The 19841-nt window shown below is 43.4% G+C and overlaps 1 protein-coding gene across 1 annotated transcript in view; it reads right to left on the reverse strand.

Moving 5' to 3' along the window:
• Nucleotides 1-3205: 3205 nt before the first annotated feature.
• LOC147637875 (uncharacterized) overlaps nucleotides 3206-19841 on the reverse strand; it is a 77522-nt gene continuing 60886 nt past the window's right edge. The window contains exon 5 of the mRNA XM_086799069.1: nucleotides 3206-3259. Coding sequence (XP_086655195.1) covers nucleotides 3206-3259 — 54 coding nt within the window. The remainder of the gene's footprint in view (nucleotides 3260-19841) is intronic.

Here is a 19841-nt window from a genome sequence, read left to right on the forward strand (position 1 = left end):
CCACAACCAACCTCCCTGTCCTCAAAACCCGTGGCATTCCAGCATTAAGCATCCCATCCATCAACACCTGTGAAGGCCAGGTTCCAGCATCTTGACCCTTCTCCACACCAAAATGCAGATCCTCTCCATCAGCAGTGTCCACCAGCACTTCCAGCTCTTGTACTTCAGGCATCCCTTCACAACCATACACCTCAACTAGCTCAGAATCCTTGTCATCCATGCACTTTGCTTTCAGCATTTCAGCAATCCGCAAAGAAGCCTTTGCCACACTCTCAGCCATATCAGCATCCATCTCCACCTCTGGCTCCTGCTCATCCAGGCTAGCAATTTCCCAGATATCATCCTCAAGCACAACACTGACCTCACAACGCTCTTTATCAGCCAAATCTTCATGCATACCTTTTTCAGTGTTGCCAACCCCCCTGGTATCATCGTCCAAAGACTCCTCAGCACCTAATCCATCCACATCATCCATACCTTTCATTGCAGGTACCATACCATCATCCAGCTGTCCCAGAAAATCCATAATAATAAGATCTTCCTCCACGCTCTCCACATCCGCATCCATCTTCACTTCATCACAAGTCTCTACCCCATCCTCCTCCCTTGTAGAATCTGGCAAAAAATCATCCTCAAAGCACCCTGTATCCAGCTTCTCTTCTTTATCATCAGCCAATCCCAAGGCATCATCCTCTTTACTTCCCTGTGCATGCATGTCATCCAGATCCCTGTCATGAATAGTCACGCCCAAATTCAAAGAAGAATCCACTGGCAACTCCTTATCTTCACTTTTCTCCTTCACCTGCTTCTTATCCACCTGCACATGCTTTTCAAACTTTGGAAAAAAATCAGAAGGCATATAAAACATTCCCCTCTGTACCTGTATCGGCCTTTGAGGCTCCTGTCTAATCAAGCTTTGCATAGGACTCTTACCCACCTCAACCAGATTCACCTGCTTATCCCTCACAGACACAACACCTTCATGCGGATAAATTCCCATCTCCATCTGCTTCAAAACCTTGCCTTCCTTCTCCCTAGCAATCCTGACAGCATCATCAAATGACCTGGGATTCTTTAACTCAACCCTGACCCTCAAATGGGGTAGCAAACCATCAATAAACAAGCTCTTCTTCAGAAACATTGGAGGAACTTCCTGCTTCAATGTCATACACCACTTACTCCACAAACATGTAAATACCTGCACAAAATCATCCAGTGATTGCCCATGTACCTGCTTCAAGATGCTCAGCTCCTGCCAAAGTACACTAGAATCCTCCACTTGCTGAAATCGCTCCAAAAGCCCTTCTTTTAACCTGTCCAAGGTCAAAACACCAGCATCCTGTGCTTCAAAACCCTTGAGCCAGCTTCGGGCATCTCCCTTCAAGAAAATCTTCATCAATCTCAAAACCTGCTCTTCATCTGTGACATGGTTGCTAATGCATGCCAGCTCCATCTGCTCCAAAAAATCAACCACATCTTCACCCTTCCGGCCATGAAACTCCGGATAAGACCACATCATGACAACTTGTACGATCCCTGAGCTCTCCTCAGTGGAACACACGCCCTTCTAGGCAAAGAACAACGCCAGAGCCACTCCTCAGCTGACACAATCCTTGAGAAATCCTCAGTGGGGGCACCAGAAGGATGTGAGGTGAAAAAAAGAAAGAAATACCTGCCTCTATAGCTCTTCCACCTCCCAAACTTGGAAAAACTACCACGAACGGGGCACCACCAGCCACCGGCTGGAACAATTCTCTCACTCACCACCCAACCCACGCCAGACTAACAGCAAAAACAAGGGCACCGTAGACCAAGCAAACACCCAGCAATATACTCCCAGATCAAAACATTTTACAAGCTTCTCTCGACACAGAAGCCGTACTCACACAACCATAAACAAAACACTCAGGCCTGTCAGCCGAGGATACACCACATCCCTGATCACCACGAAATCCACTCGCCTGCCTGCTGTACCAATCACACCAGAATGAACCCGGCCACTCTCACTCCAGAAGGCGCCCACACCAGCTAACCCTCGAGTCCTCTGCGACCCATCACTTCTGCAATGTGTCGTCAGCAGCAGCTACACCATCATCTCTCTCTCACTGTCTCTGTGCTGACCCTCTGCCAGCTTCACAACAAACCTAGGCAGCTTATCTGCCTTGCTACCGGCCCACCACCAAGCAGCAACACTTCTCTGTCTCTGCCTCACTCGGCACCCACTCTGTCCTCTGTCCACTGTCCTAGGCGGTCCACACCAGCCGCCTTTTCAATGCAGCTTATCTGCTCCTCACTTCACAGGCTAGCAGCTCCCTTTGATGCCAGCACTTGTCTCGTTCCCACAGGCAGCGCCCCACCAGCCTCTGCCTTCTCTCCTCGCCCCTGATATCTGCACACTCCCAGCAGCATCACCTTCGAGGCGGCTCCACACTTCACACGCCCACTAGGCTCTCTCCTCTTCACACGTCCACACTTCACACTCTTCTTACCTTGCGCCCATCGCCGTCTTCTCTCATACGGGAGGTCTCCTCTGTGTGTGTCCTGCAGCTGCGCCCACAGTCCATAGGCTCACCAGCCCGTCCACTCACGCTGGCAGCCTGTCAACCCACTCCAGTCACCACCGCCAACCTCACCAGTTTCCTTTCATCTCTGCGCACGGGAGGGCCCCACCACTGCTGCACTGACCAGCTGCGTTCCAAAACCCACCAGCTTCTCTAGCCCGTCAGCCTTTGCCACAACGGCGTCTCCAGCTGCTGCACGATCTTCACACTGTAACGTCGGCTCACACACCAGCGTTGCCCCCCAGGTCTGTCAACTGCAGCTACGCTGCCTGAGAACCCACGCCTCTACACGATCACCTTTGCACAGCTGCAGTGCCTCTCTGCTGGCGGACCACCGGAGAGCCCCCCACACAACAATACGGCCGACGCCTTTTCTTCATCTGCAGGCTCCGCCAGCTCGACACCTTCGCCACCCTTCCAGAATGTAGCGTTGGCAGCATAGTAAAGCTCCACGCCTACTCTACTTTTTTTGGCCATTTAATATTATATATATATATTATCTTGCCTAAGATGGCCACTCCCCCATCTTTCACACCAAATGCCCAATCCCTTGGCCCCATCATCAATTGTTTGCCCATGCCTTCGTACTCATTCCAAATGCAGCTTCTAGTGCCCACCTTTTTCCTTTGGGACGCCCACACACTTCAAGACGACCATCGAAGAGCTGGAACCACCTGCATACCGCTCACCGGACAAGCCTGCAACAAACCCAAATCAAATGCTGTCCACACTGAACACCTGGCCAGGCATTTCACGGCCAAATTCTTACACACGCCACGCATTTATATGTACACTGACCAAAAAGACGTCTCAGAAAAACGCCTGACACTCACCAACACTTGTTTCTTCAGACTCACTCTTCATTTCCCGCTTACTACTCATATTGAACTTCCTGGCTCTTCCTCTCCTATTATGTACTGTTATAGTTCCCCTTTTCCAATTTTGGATGGCACCCACCTGTCTGAGCCAAGGTCTACCCAAAATCAGTGGATAAGCTCCTAAACCAGCAGGCATAATATGGCAATTTATATTGCAAACCACACCAAAAGCAGTCACTGGCACTTCTGTGCATATACCCAGACACTTCACTTTTGCATGATTTGCCAGACGGAGTCTAAAATTTGAACTAGCATTCAGCTTCAACCCTAATCTCTCCATACAGGACTGAGTCATCACACTGATTTGTGCACCGCCATCAACATATGCTTCTCCAACACTCACACTTCCACACCAGGCATCAACTGATGGACAAATATCAGGAAGGTCTTCCACAGACATGAGCTCCATTTCGCCTTGTGTGGGTTCCTGCTCATTTACCTTCCTTGGATTTGCCAACTTCTTCCACTCTCTCTTAAGCTTCGGACACAATCCAAGCAATTGGGCAAATGTTATATTGGCTACCCTTCCCTTTAAATCTCCCATCAATGTATACTCCTCCTGACCTTGACCAATATGCAAATCTGAAGTTTTATAATGTCTCCTTGGCTTCCTCTTCTTCTTCTCTGGTTGAGGGCTTATATCAAATTGGACATGCTTACCTTTCTTAGAAGATGGTTCAGGTTCTGCCATTGTACTCCTTGTCCTCTTTGCCACAGGCATAATCTCTGGAATGGTCTCCACTCCTATCAAGCTGAGAGCCGGTCCTTTCCCTTTATCTTTCCATTTGACTCCACTGGTAGAGGGTTGATTTGGATCTTTTACTTCAACACTATGATCCCCCGATCTATCATTAGTCCTCTGCATCACAGGATATATTCCACCACCTGCTCTGGGCGGTTTGTCACATTGAGGGCTGATATGTCCCCGCTCCCCACAGTTCCAGCATTGGACATTACTCAAATAGTAGCCCCGTCCTCTCCCTGTTCCTCCCATGTTCCCTTCACCTGTTGACATATTATCCCTTCTATTATTTGGTGCACCTCGGCTTCTTCCCTTTCCACCTGCTTCCATCCAATTCAAACTTAGAGACTTCATGAGCTCCACTGCATCATGTATGTCCCTCTTCAAAGTGTCCTCCTGTTCTGGAACAACAGCAGCTTCCCTTTTAGGATGTATACTCTCAATCTCTGGCATCTTCACAAACTTCTTCGACTCTTCCTGTATTCCCATCTGCCTCAAACACTTCACCTTCCACTCCTTTTCTCGAGCTACTCTGACAGCCTCCTCAAAGCTATCCAGGTTCTTCAGCTCCACCTTCAGACGGAGGGTTGGCTCTAGACCAGCCACAAACCGGTCTATCTTTATCATCTGCGGGGGTACTTCAGGAATCAGAGCCTCACACCATAGACTCCACAGTCTACCAAACTCTATCAGGTACTGATCCACATCCTGACCATCCTTCTGCTGAATGTTACACAACTCCTTCCACACCTCATTTGGACTCCTCACTCGGGCAAACTGTGCCAAGAATGCAGCTCTGACTACACGGTACTCAGGATCCTGCTGATGAATGTTCCTGTGTGTATTCACAAACATCTGTAACCATGTTTTCGCATCACCCTGCAAGAAATAAGCCAAAATCTGAGAAAGGATCTCCGGGGTTGCCCTGTCTTTCATCAAAGCTGTAAATTCCATCTTCTCCAGAAACCTAACTGCACTCTCCTGTGGCAATCCCCAATACTCCGGAAAATCTTGAGCCATCTTTCCAACCTTCTTCACACAGCCCTGTTCTCTTTCACAAACCAGAGGAAATCTGCTCCTCTGTGGAGGCACCAAAAAGTGATGGCACGAAAGCGGTAAAGCTCTTTACACCCTTATAGGATGCCACACTTCCACACACGCATATAAACACACCAGAACACCAGACCAAAAGCATGAACAAAATTTATATTTCAGATTTGGCTGTCACAACTCGTACCCAAACGTACAAGGAAACAAAAGAACTCTCTGGCATCACCAAACACCAGCCACAACTAATCAAGAAAATTTACAACTCTGGCCTGAGTCTCCAGAAGAAGTAGAAATCCACAAAAAAAACCACACACACACTCTCTCTCTCTGGCTCACTGTGCCTGCAGACCACCAGCCCATGTACCTTCGTTACTATCATCAGGGTGCTTCACTCGTTCACCTTCACTTCACTGTGTACATAGCTCACACTAGCCCAAGCTTTTCCTTTGTAATTAACACCTTCAGCCCCTCTCTTTGGTTACCAGCTATCACACAAGGCTTTCTCTACTATTTGTTGCTCCAGCCCTTTACCTTACAGCCGGCGCCTTCTACACTTGCAGCCTCTTCTCTCCTCGGTGTCCACTCTAACTACTCTGCAGTCGCCTGTCTGTAGCTGTCCCCCCACAAGGCGACACATTGGCTCCTTCAGCTGCTGCACCTGGGCGGCTCCCACACGCCAACGCTCTCCACCATGTATCACCAGCTGCGCCTAGTCCCTTCACGACAGTCGCCAGCTTTCATGTATAAACTCGCTCCAGAGCCGTCAGCTTGTCAGCCCAGTTGACCACAGCGGCTTCTGTGCTCTCTACACCTCTTCAGCGGGGGCTCCAGCTTCTGTACAACAGCCACATATGCAGCCCGTTGGCTCTAGTCGCTAGCCACAGCTGTGCGCAAGACATTGCTTCCACTAAACCCAGGCTGCACACGCCCCAGTGCCTCTTCCTAGCGCTATGTGCTGCTAGCCATGCTCCCCAGTCGTCTTGTACTCTTCTCTCTGATGACTGGCTTTTCGCACACGTCAGCTACCTGCTGGCTTGTATGCTGTCTGCTCCAGCGCCTTCCAAGCGATTCTCCTGAGCCTCCCAGCTCTGCAGCATCTAAGCGACCTTCTGCACAAGGCCGGCTTCTCTCCTTGTCCGCTCCTCTCCACACGGCGAACTCCAGCAGCCACACTCTCCCAGCTTCACACACCCCAGTGCCTCAGAGAATCCCCCCTTCTTTCTGCAACAACACCCGGCGGCTTCCTCTTCTTTTTACTGCGCCGACTCACCAGCCTTTCTCTATGCTTTGCCAGCCTTCTGTACTGTGCGCTGGCAGCCCTCTCAAACCTCCACGCACACCACCTTTTTATGGCCACGTTATCCATCATTTTATTTATTTTATTTTGAAAAAAAAGGCCACCATGTTCCTTTCCACACCAAATGCCCAAGGTAACTTTGGCCCCTCCTTCAAATAGCAACCTTGAGTGCCCGCTTATCCTTGGAGATGCATACACATATCCAGACATCCGAGCAGCTGACATCATCTCCATCATCTGACCTCGCACTGGACAAGCTGTACATGCTCACATCAATACATTCACTCTGTACACCTGACAATACTCTCAAAAGCAAAACTTCACACACGCTATGTACATGTATGTACACACTATCAGCCTCTATTTTTGTCCACACACCATGTCCACTTCTGCTGGAAAGATGGTATCAATTTCCTCAGGATGTAGGGACAACCCTTCACAAAAACCGGCCTCTGGAGAAGGTGGTAGAGGAAGGAGTGCTTCCTCACTAAAATATGGCATTGGTTCTATGGAAAGGTTAAGCAGACAATTTCGATTTTGGAACTACGCAATATAGGTACTCATATTGATCCAATATTGACATGTTGAGGCTTGGGGAAGGAGGGCTTGCAAGATCGGTGGTTGCAAGTCATTTAAGCTTGTATCCCTCCATTGTTGTGCTTGAACCTCCTCAGGTAATCTACGTTGATTTGGTCCTCTCTCTGGTATTCTCACATTAAGAAGATTATGGCGTTGGGGTGTAATTCCCACAATTTGCTTCATTAAGCCCGTGCCATATCGTCTAAAGTAAGAGCGGCATATCCAACAAATATGTGAAGCTTTGCCTAATACGAGTCGTGCACACTCTTGACAATGTGGAAATGGGTGATGCTGTTGATAGAATAACGTGACAAAGTGATGCCCACAGCAATTTTCACCTAAGGGAGCGTAGAAGTACCTAGAATGAGTTTGAAACAGCACTATAACCCCCGCGATGACCAGGTCGAGTACTATCAGGGTCAATGCATGGTGGACATGTATCTCGCCAAATATCCATCAGGAGTTATCTGGACGTAGAACAATGAAATTTAGAACACTCATATCCATCATTACACTTCCAATAAAAAACAAGATTATCTCAAAAAGAACACAATCCTCTAAAGGCATAAGGAACCACATTATTCAAACATTGATTTACCAAAGAGCTTCAATTGTAGTGTTAATGCCTTATCTTTGGTTTTAGGTATATTCTTTTTAAGAGGTGGGAATTTTAGCAATTGTCTTGGAATTTGAGCAAGATAAGAGGATTTAGGTATTGAAATGCTAGAATCTATGCTCAAATGAGACTCATTTGGACTTGTCTTAGGTACACAAGTTGATGGTGGAATTGTGTAACAAGGAGAAATTGGGACAACCGGTGTTTCAATACATGTTTTAGGAAGATCAATACAAGTAGATTTGTAGGTGCTATCACAGCCACCTATCCTATCTTGAAGAGTTTGTGTTGATTTCTTTTGCACCCACTGATATGGAAAATCAAGGGTGGCTCTTGGAATCTTTCTGAAACACTCTTTTATCCCTAGCAAACCATGGCATTTTGGAAGCCAAATTGCTGTTGCACCCTCATAATAGCCTTGTGCTTTAAGAACATGTTTTGGGACCCAACGAGTAACAATCTGAGGTTTAGGCTTGGAAAAGATGTGCTTCTTAAGAGGCTTAGCAACTGGACTAGATGGTACAAGTTTGTACGCATCTTTGGGTAGCCAAATTGATAATTCCTTCTTGCCTGGCCTTCTTTGAGCAGCAACTAGAGTAGTTGGAACATGCCAGCCATGGCCCTCACTTGAGTACTCATCCATTATCCACATCATTTATTTTGGAGCTTCAAGAGCAGATTTTGAGAGTGGGTTGTGTAAGGTAGAAACATTACCCTTTTGACACGATAAAGCTCGTGGAGTAGCAGATCCCAAGATGCAATCAGAATCAATTTGCAACTTGTATTGTCTATTCTTCCAATCTAATGAGCAATTGGTAGCACTTAACCACGATCGACCGAGAACAGCCTCTACTACTACCTTGGACTTACGTGCCACATAAAAGGACACTGACATCTGGTGATCCTGAATGGACATCATAATGACACATTTTCCCTCTATAGGGTTATCTTCACCTGAGAAGCTTCGTAAGTCGACAGGAATTTGCACAAGTGTTGGTTGTCCCAAGGCTTTCCATGTGTCAAACGAGAGAACATTATAATCTGCACCAGAGTCAATTAAGGCAGAGACAAAGTAGGTAGTCTCTTGAAGATGAAGGCACACTTGAATATTGAAAGGATCGACATATGGTTCATCAGTAGCCAACTGTATGGCCAACATAGAAGCTTTGCGACGCTCCTTGGCTTTTGCAACTCTAGCTTTAGCCTCCTCTTGAGCCTGACGTTTAAGTAGGTCAAGTGCTTCTTTCCGTGTTTTTGCAGCATGCATTTGTTGAAGCATGGCTTCAGTTAATGGTTCATTGTATTTCTTGAGACGACTTCCATTAATGAAGTTAGGCATTTGCTCACCTTCTAGTGTCTCTAAACGCACTGCACCACTTGGAGTCAGATCATTAATCACGAACGGTCCTAGGCCACGTTTCTTGAGCTTTCTCTTATGCTTCTTAAGTGTGTACAAGAGCACAAGGTCCACTTTTTTGAATCGGCCAGTTGTTACATTTCTATCATACCATTGCTTCTGTCTCCTCTTCTCGGCATACATCCCCATTACCGCCAATAAGCGAGTCTCATCAAGCTTTTCCAATTCGTCAACGCGTTGTGAAAGCTCATGACCAGTCCAATCCAATTGTTTAGCTACTCGTAGAGTAGGTACAAGAAATTCAATGGAAAGAATTGCATCTAGCCCAAAAGCAAGCTCAAATGGGATTGTGCCCACAGATGTTTTATAGGCTGTCCTATATGCCCAAAGAACTGAGTGTAACTTTTGCTCCCAATCAGTCCTATGTCCCTCAACAATCTTTGTTAGTGCTGTGCAGAGAACCTTGTTAGTACTCTCAGCTTGTCCATTGGTCTGGGGATGATAGGGTGCAGAACGCTTGTGAATTACCATAAATTCTTGAAGCAAAAACTCTATGGCCTCATTCACAAAGTGCACACATTGATCACTAACGATCTCAATAGGTAAGCCATAGCATGTAAACACGTACTCATACAGGAACTTGGCTGTGGTTCTGGCATCATTTTTGACTGTTGCCTTTGCCTCTACCCATTTGGTCAAATAGTCAGTTGCGATTATAATATATTCAGCATGCGTGTGACGAGCTGGAGGTTTAATGGGACCGACAAAATCAATACCCCATTTTGCAAAAGCACGTGTGCTTAACATAGGCCGCAATGGCATATTGTCCTTTGTGATGGGAGGTTTGGTCCTCTGATAATCGTCACAACGTTTTACATATTCTTCAGCATCCATTTGTAAGGTTGGCCACCAAAGCCCAGACCACCTAATCAACTTAGCTGTGGTATTGCCCGAAAAGTGTCCACCCCCAACACCTGCATGTGCATGAGTTAAGATTTTCAAATAGTCAGCTTCACATACACACATGCGTAAGTTGCCATCCTTGCCCCTCTTGTAGAGTTGGCCCTCTATCAGCATATAGTTTGCCCCTTCAACTTTAATAGCATGCTTTCGATGTTTAGGAATTTTTTGATCCGTATGACCATGCTGAAGATAGTCCACAATATACTTACTCCAACTTGGTGTAGTTGAAATTTGGAATAATGTGACATTATGAATTGGCTGTCGAATTTGACATGAAGCACAGTTACGAACAAATGTTTCAGCATCCGCATGCATGGTAGGCCACCATTGTCCATCCTGAGATATACGTCGCACACAAGTAGTAGCTGATGCATGGATTCCATTGATACCTGCATGTGCCCATTCCAAGATTTCTTCATATTGGTCAGGGTTAGGTATAAGCCGCAACACTCCATCATTACCCTGACGATATAATCTTCCTGAGATTAACTTGAACGGTCGCCATAGGTCCACATTAGGACCCGCTAGTTGTATCTGCCCACTTGTCAAAATTTCTAAAATGGATTCAGACCATCTAGGAGCTGTCTCTACAAGGAAAAGTGTTGAATCTAACATATCATCATCCACACCCACAGGAGCTTCGCCAGAGGTGATTCGAGACAAATGATCTGCCCTAAGATGAGTTGTTCCTTTTCGAACTGCCACTTCAAAATCAAACTCAAGAAGGATGATAAACCACCTCACAATCCTTCCGATTGCGCAAGGCTTATTTACCAAATATAGCATTATTCACATTGCTTACACAAATATTGCTTCTATTTTGGTCCAGTGCACTATGTTCAATGCTATATGGTGTGAAGGTAAGCATTTTCGAACACAAAGAATTGATGAAAAGAGGAATACACAAGATTGCGGTGTCATAAGTAGCTTTGAGGGAGCTAATGGAAAAACGGATGATTATTGTGGCACAATCCAAGACATATTTAGGCTTGACTTTCGTCGCTTCTTTGTGTATGTTTTGGATGTCAAATGGCAAATGAATGTGGTGGAAAAAGGGCCTTATGCAACGATAAAACGCCATGCAAGTGGCTATGTAACTATTGACTCTACAAAGTTTTGGCAAACAAAGAAAGATAGGCTCGTATTGCCACAACAATGTGAGCACGTATGCATTTTTTTACTAATGGCTCCTGTACATAGTAGGATCCTCCAAGATCTCTCCTGAATCTGCACTCAACTTGCCATTCTGATCCAATGGCACAGAAATAGGCTTACAGCCTGTCATACCATACTTGGACAACATGTCCAAGCCATACTGTCTCTGCAGTAATCCAATACCATGTGGTGACCTAATCACCTCAATGCCCAAGAAATATCTGAGCTCCCCCAGATCCTTCATCTCGAACTTCTGTCTAAGCAAGATCTTTACATCAAAGATCTCTGCATCATGGTCCCCCGTAATGATCAAGTCATCTACATAGATGACAACAAGCACAACCCCTCTATCACCATGTCTCACGTACAATGAGAAATCTGCATTGGCTACATGAAAGCCAATAGTGACAAGATATTCAGAAATCTTGTCAGACCATGCTCTTGGTGCTTGCTTTAAGCCATACAAGGCTTTCTTCAACCTGCAAACATGCTCGGGGTGACCCACATCCTCATAACCAGGTGGCTGCAACATATACACCTCTTCTTGCAAATCCCCATGCAAGAATGCATTCTTTACATCCATCTGATGTAAAGACCATTGCTTTGACGCAGCCACTGCTATCACAACTCTCACCGTTGCCATCTTGGCAACTGGGCTGAAAGTTTCCTCATAATCAATCCCATATGTCTGCGCATATCCTTTGGCTACCAATCTAGCCTTGTACCTGGTTATGCTTCCATCACTGTTATGTTTAACTTTGTACACCCACTTGCATCCAATGGCTTTCTTGCCTTCAGGCAATTGCACTAAATCCCAAGTTTCATTTCCATATAGTGCATCCATCTCCTCATCCATAGCTTTCTCCCAACACACATTTCCAACAGCCTCATCAATGCATGTGGGCTCTACAACCTGCACAACTTTTGCCATATATGCATAATGATGTGCCACATAACCATCATATGTAAATCTCTGCACAGGGTTCTTCACTCTCCCTGATCTTCGCAGCTTCTCATTCATGGCTTCCATAGCCTTCTTTACACCAGGTGTTCTCATAGCTGGGATCCCAAGCTCCTCATCAAGACTCATATCTGAGCCACTAGACTCTCCATCAACATGAGAATGCCCTGCAGAAATGTCAGGCATACCAAGGGGCTCAACCACTTTCTCTTTTCCTTTACGTGATGTACTAATCACATTTGCAGGGCTGGTATTATGACGCAGCCTGCCACTCCATGGTCTATCAATAGACCCACTAGATGAGGACTCTCCTGGTCCACTCAAAGACTGTGATTGCTGACCTGCATTCTGTGCAACCACACTTCCACTCACATCAGCCCCAATAGCTTCTTTTTCAGCAGCATACCAACTGCTCATCTCATCAAAGACAACATCCCTGCTTACCCTCAACTCACGTGTAGCAGGGTTATAACACCTGTATCCCTTTCGCTCAAGGGAATATCCAATAAACACACATTTTTCAGCTTTCGGATCCAGCTTAGTTCTCAGCTCATCTGGCACATGCACATATGCAATGCATCCAAAAACTTTCAGATGAGACAAATCTGGTTTTTTGCCAGTAAACCTCTCCTCTGGAGTTACATCATGTATGGCTGCAGTTGGAGTCCTGTTCATGATGTATACTGCTGTAGAAACAGCCTCAGCCCAATAGCAATGCGGCATATTTTTCTCTTCCATCAATGCCCGCGCAATCTCAGCAATGTGCCTGTTTTTCCGCTCAGCAACTCCATTTTGCTGCGGAGTGTATCTGCATGTATACTGTCTCCGAATTCCATTCTTCTTCAAAAATTCAGAGAACTCATTGGAGAAGTACTCTCCCCCTCCATCTGACCTTAGGCACTTTACATATTTCCCTGTTTGCTTTTCAACCAAAACTCTGAAATTCTGAAAGTGAGTGAACACCTCACTCTTCTCCTTCATGAAATATACCCATACTTTTCTTGTGTGGTCATCAATGAAAGTGACATAGTACCTGCAGCCTCCCATAGACACGGTCTTCGTAGGACCCCATACATCTGAATGCACAACATCTAGTGCATTTCTGCTCACATATCTGTTACGTGGAAACACATGCTTTGTTTGCTTCCCAAATTGGCATGCTTCACATATTTTCTGCATACCTTCCACCTTAAATTTAGGCAGCCCTTCTACGATTCCTTTTGTCTGCATAGACTTCAATCTCTGAACATTTACATGTCCAATTCTTTTATGCCATATGTCTGTGTCTGCAACAACTCCTGAACCATTTGCAAACATCGCAGCACTCATTTCAGGCATGTCTACATCCAACGTAAACATTCTGCCCACTCTGTTGCCTTTTGCAACCAACTTGCACTTGTCTTTGAAATCTTCAACATAACACCCATCAGGGTTAAACCGAACCTGCAAACCCTGCTCAATCATCTGGCCAACTGAAACCAGATTCTTTGTTATGTTCGGTACATGAAGTACATCTGCAAGGTACTTCACTTTGCCATCCTGCATAGATAATGGCACATCTCCAACGTGGGCAATTGGATGAGCAGTGTCATCCCCTGTTTCCACAAAACCTGGTCTTTCCGGGTTCTTCATCTCCTTGAACCACTCCCCATGACTCGTCATGTGGTTCGAAGCGCCTGAGTCCACATACCATACATTATCTTTTTGTGCTGCATCAACATTTTCAGACATGGCATTTACAACATGCTGCATAACAAACAACCTTTCATTGTCCTCATTATTTCTGCTTGAGGATGCATAGTTGTTTTGCTGCACTTTCCCATTTTGCATGTCAGCCTGTTTCTTATAACATTCTGATTGCACATGTCCTGGCTTACCACAATAGTAGCATTCACGTGCATCATTATATTGCCTTTGCCAATTTCCACGGCCTCTTTGACTCCCCCTGCCTCTGAATCTGCCTCTTCCACCTGCGTGTTGTTGTTGTTGTTGATTCTGGGACTGTTGTTGTTGCTGCTGCTGCTGGCCATAATTCTGATTACCTGTTCGGCCACCTCCTTGACCGCGTCCACGGCCTCCTCTACCTCGTCCTCTTCCTAAACTCGTGTAGAAGGCCTGTTGCTCTGAACTGTTTTTGCTTTGTGAAGACTTTTGATCTTCACCCAAGTTCTTCTCTTCGATAATCAGCATAGACACCAAATCTGTAAAGTTGGGAATGTTTTTCCGAGTCTGAATAGACGTCTTGAACGCCTTGTATTATGGCCCGAGACCACGTAGACAGACCTCCACCTTGTCATCATCATCTACTGACACACCAATAGATGCAAGGGATTCAACAATGCCCTTTATCTTCAACGCATAGTCATTCACAGACATGCTCTTTTTCTCCACAGTATGAAGTTCATTCTTCAACTGTATCTTACGTGCCTTGGTATTTGTTTCATACAGCTTTACCAAGGTGTCCCACGCCTCCTTGGGGGACTTGGCATCCTGAATGTGCCCAATCATGGTGTCCTGTATACTAATGGAAAGCCAATACATTACTTTCCTGGCTCCTTGATTCCAGTCTTTAAACTCTTTCACATCTGCAGCAGTCGGATTTATATCCGGTATCTCCGGTGCCTCTTCATGCTCACCTTCAATGTAGTCCCAATAGCCTTTTCCCATCAGGAAATTAGTCAGCCTGAACCTCCAAGCATGGAAGTTATTCTTGTCCAGCTTCTCAGCCACAATCTGTGTTATGCCATCATTAGACATCTTGCCAAACACACAATTTTACCAAAAACTGCACTCTGGTTTTTCTGCACAAATGCTGTATTTTCTGCACAGCGGTACTGTAGTACTCTCAAATGTCACAACCAGTGACTTCAATGCACATACATACACCCAATGGCAACTGTAGACCTCTTTGCAGCACCCACAGTGTCTGCACAGTCAATCTGTCTTCCTGCAGTTCTTAAAACAGAGTTCTGCAGAGAATCGGTGACTTACCCGCAGTGCTCGAAATCGCCTGCTTTCTGAAAAACGGAGGTCCAGACGCGCCCGAAACGCGTTTTCGGCCCGAAAATTGGAGTCCGAAGGACTGTATAGTTGCCCTGTAGCTTCACTCCCGCGAAGAAAGCTCCTCAATCGGAGATTGTTTGCCGGTGCCTCCCGTAGAGCTCCCGACAAGGGTGTAGTCACCAACACAATAGGGAAGAGTAGTTGTAGCTCTTACCCTCGTACCGCTTCTTGTGGTTCTCTTGCTTGCAGCTCAGCCCTTAGCACGAACCAGGCTCTGATACCATGAAAAGATGCAGGGGGGAAGAGAGCTTGAGCTCTTGCAAGCACACACACACACTCACAAAACCCTAATAGAGAACACACAAGGTGAGAGGCTGAAAATCTTCTTCTTCTCTACTCAACACTCAACACACCATATACAAGATAAGAGTACACACAATATGAAAGGTACTCAACCAATACATACACGGGTTCTCTATAGTGTGAACCCGACTAAATGAGCTGGCGCTATAACTATGCCAGTCTCTAGAATGGCTGTCACACAGCCTGTCATCCCACTGGCCGCATATCACCCAAGATCTCACCAACCATGCCAGTGGTGTAAGTGCGGGGCCTATCCCCCAGGCGGGTCATCAGTGTCCACCGCCTCACTAGAGCTCGATATCTCAACATAATGATATATACTGTAATGTACTATGAGATGGTTTAAAGAAAATAGTTTTTAATTTTGTAAAGGAATTTAGTTTTTCTTCATAAAGCGTGTATTGATGCGTGTATAATTGCGTGTATATACACGCGCTGGTAGATGCCAATATACATGCGAATTAAAATGCCAAAATACACGCGCTCGATACTATTCAAATACATGCACGACCATACACGCGCCCGTAATTTATCGCGTGTATGAAACGCGTGTATGGCAGCATTGTCTTGTAGTGGCCCTTCCCTCTTTCTAGAGGATTGGTGGCCACTCTTGTCTCAAACAAGAGTAGAACCCTCAAACCATCAAGCCAAAGGAAAGCTCTCAAATTATCAATGTAAGTTGGAGATTCTTCTCTTTTAAATTCTTTTTATGGTTTTTTTATGATTTTTATCTTCTCTACATTGCAAATGATGTTATGTCTCATTACAAAAGGCATTTCCCTCTCTTCTCTAGTAAATCCAACCATTCTTTATCCTAGATGAATGATTAATGAATAAAATCAAGTTTTTCATAATATTCCTCTTAAATAAGTAGAAAAATGTTACTTTAGAATGATTTAAATACTCTTGGTACATTTCTAATTAATTTAATAGACTTAAAAATTAAAAAATGGTCAGCCATACAAAGGAGGTTATGGTAAAATTTTTCAAAAATTTAGGAATAAGTATTATCTTTCATTATTCTAAAAGAGTAATCCTTATGGTTTCTATATTCTAAAGTGTCATTTTCATGCATAGAAGATATATTTTGATTATTTGTATAAAAAAAAATTAGTTTTATTATAAAAGTATTACTTTCATTATATTTGATTTTCATGCATAGAAGTATACATAAAAGATTATTTTTTTTAATTATAAAAGTGTTACCTTTATCAGTATGCATAAAAGATTTTTTTAAATTATAAAAGTGTTACTTTTATCATATTTGATTTTCATGCATAGAAGTATGCATAAAAGATTTTTTTATTATAAAAGTGTTACTTTTATCATATTTGATTTTTATGCATAAAAGTATGCATAAAAGATTTTTTTTCTTAATATAAAAGTGTTATTTTTATCATATTTGATTTTCATGCATAGAAGTATTCATAAAAGATTATTTTTTTATATAAAAGTATTACTTTTATCATATTTGCTTTTCATGCATAGAAGTATGCATAAAAGATTTTTTTATTATTATAAAAGTGTTACTTTCATCATAAGTGATTTGTATGCATAAACATATGTATAAAATATATTTTTTTATATTCAAAGTGTGATTTTCATCATAAATGGTTTAAAAGATATTTTTTTATATTAAAAGTGTGATTTTCATCATAAATGATTTTTATGCATAAATGGGTGCATAAAAGATATTTTTTTATATTAAAAGTGTGATTTTCATCACATAAATGGTTTTTATGCATAAATGGGTGCATAAAAGATAACTTTTTATTAAAAGAGTGATTTTCATCATAAATGATTTGTATGCATAAAAGAAATTCTTCATGTTAAAAGAGTGATTTTCATCATAAATGATTTTTTATGATGATAAAAGTGTGACTTTCATCAGAATCGGATTTTATACATAATTAGATGCATATAGAATTCTTTATAAATTAAATAAGGGTTCTCCTTAATCCTCTATTTAATTTTCGCAAATTAGAAAAATGAATCAGTAGATAATCTGTGAGAAGAAATTCTACCGTTTCATATTCACTAAGATGGTAATCAGAAAATTCAATTAAACTATCGAAGTCGAAGATTGAGATAAATGATTATTTTATTCCTCAATCATAAGAAATTCATGTTTTACAAATTCGTAAGTAAATATTTGTTCGAATGAAATTTAGAAAAAGAGAAATTGAAATAGTACCTTTCAAGAAAGATAGTTTAGGAAGAACCTTTCCAAACCCAAACTCTGATTCTGACTATTGACCAAGACCTAATTCCTTCGTCAATGACGATGTGCTCAGTTCAAGAAAAATGCACTCAAAACACTCACCGAATCTGAAACTAAGTTAAGACTTTTGATTTGGATCTGAGGATCAAGTTGATGAAAAATAGGTAGAGGAAGAGGAGACACACATACAGGAGCAGACCCTAATGTATTAGTCAAACCCTAACCAATAGAGGGAAGCCATGTCCCATCTCACACAATTCATAAAGCCATAATCCAAAAGCTACAACACACTACTTGTGTTGTGTCTCTTGATCCAAAAAATGGGTAGTGTTCAGGGTGCTCTGTTTCATCCCTTGTATTTCTTGATTTGTGTTTAGTTTGAAAGTGACATTTCATATATTGTTAGGATTTATGAAGAACAAGCTATATGCCAAGATTCAGGTTTGTTACAGTTGTATAGGTGTGTTTTTGAGCTTAATCAATGTGCCTATTTGCGAATTTTGTGGATTGTGGACCATTTGAGGTCTAGTTGATCTTAAGTGCTTTTGATGACCTCATTCTTTTCAACTTGGGATGAGGTAAGGTGTACATGTTCAAGGGTTGTGAAATAGAGGCTTGAATGGTTACTTGGGGGTTTAACTAAATAAGGGTCAATTATAGTGTTGAGGATAGGGAATCCTAAATTGGCCACCACTTGGTCAGGCCTTATTATATCTAGTGAGTAAGCCATACACCACGGGGAGAATCACACGATGGTTGCTTCTACTCCTAGAATTTGACTTTATGATCTTAATGAGAAAAGAAACACAACATGTCTTAGCAGATCATATGTCTAGAATTCTAAACGGAGAACCTGAATTGGCATTGACAAGACCTCCTAGATGTAGGTTTATTCAAAATTGATATGGTACCTGCATTAGGGAAATTTTGAGGTCATTTTTTTGCCCTGTAAGGAAGTTTGACCAGAATATTCTCGCAAAAATTGGGCACAAGGTAAAATTTTTACAAGTGATCTCAAAATTTGTCCGACCTTGCATTTTTAGAACCTACTCATCAAGAGCTTTCCGATGATATATGGCGTGCTTGGGTATCGAGATTGGACGGGCTAAGATTCCCACAAGATGCTTTTATGCTCTCAAAAGATTCCATCTTGTGGGAATCTTAGCCCGTCCAATCTCGATACCCAAGCACGCCATATATCATCGGAAAGCTCTTGATGAGTAGGTTCTAAAAATGCAAGGTCCGACAAATTTTGAGATCATTTGTAAAAATTTTACCTTGTGCCCAATTTTTGCGAGAATATTCTGGTCAAACCTCCTTACAAGGCAGAAAAAATGACCTCAAAATTCCCCTAATGTGTGGAGCGAGGAAATATCAGAGTACCTAGCTCATGGTTTTCCACAAGGTCACCCTTTGAAAGATAAGATACGTAGGTTTATTAAGCTGGTGGTCGCACCATATCAATTGATTATGAGAGAAACATATAAGCTGAGCAAAGATGATATCCTTTAGGAGATGTGTGCAAGAAGATGAGCTTGTCACACAATATTAGAAGAAGCACACTCGGGAATAACCAGAGTACATTTTGCTGGAATTAGCCAAAATTTTCCCAGTGTTCTCAAGAGAGAAAGGGGACGATGTAGATATACATGTAAGGAGGTTTGAGCAGTATTGGAAAGTGGCCAGACCTCAGGATGTGGAAGATCTAGAGCTGAGTGAAATTCAAAGAGATGCTTTCATGAACACCTTCAAAGACAGAGCCACAGAGTAGGTATCAAGATACCAAGAAAACCATTTCAAGACCTATGAAGACGTCATAACTGCTCTTCTAGGCATATTCCATAAGATAAAGTCTACAACTCAACTCTATGTGATAAAATGAGAGAACTCCAACAAGAAGACATGGATGTTGAAGTCTATGCAAAAAAAACTTTTGAGTTTGAGGCAGAGAGTGGCGGAACAAACCCGATCCTTAATGTAAATAGTTGCATATTGGTTGATCCAAGGGCTTAATTCGGACATCCATGTAGCGGAAACTGAAGAGGAGTTTGAGCAACTGGTCAATTCGACCAAGAAAAGTGTCACATGAACTGAG

Source organism: Cibotium barometz, chromosome 6, assembly GCF_041138505.1.
Source record: "Cibotium barometz isolate CiBa-2024 chromosome 6, ASM4113850v1, whole genome shotgun sequence".
In the NCBI taxonomy this organism is placed as follows: Eukaryota; Viridiplantae; Streptophyta; class Polypodiopsida; order Cyatheales; family Cibotiaceae; genus Cibotium; species Cibotium barometz.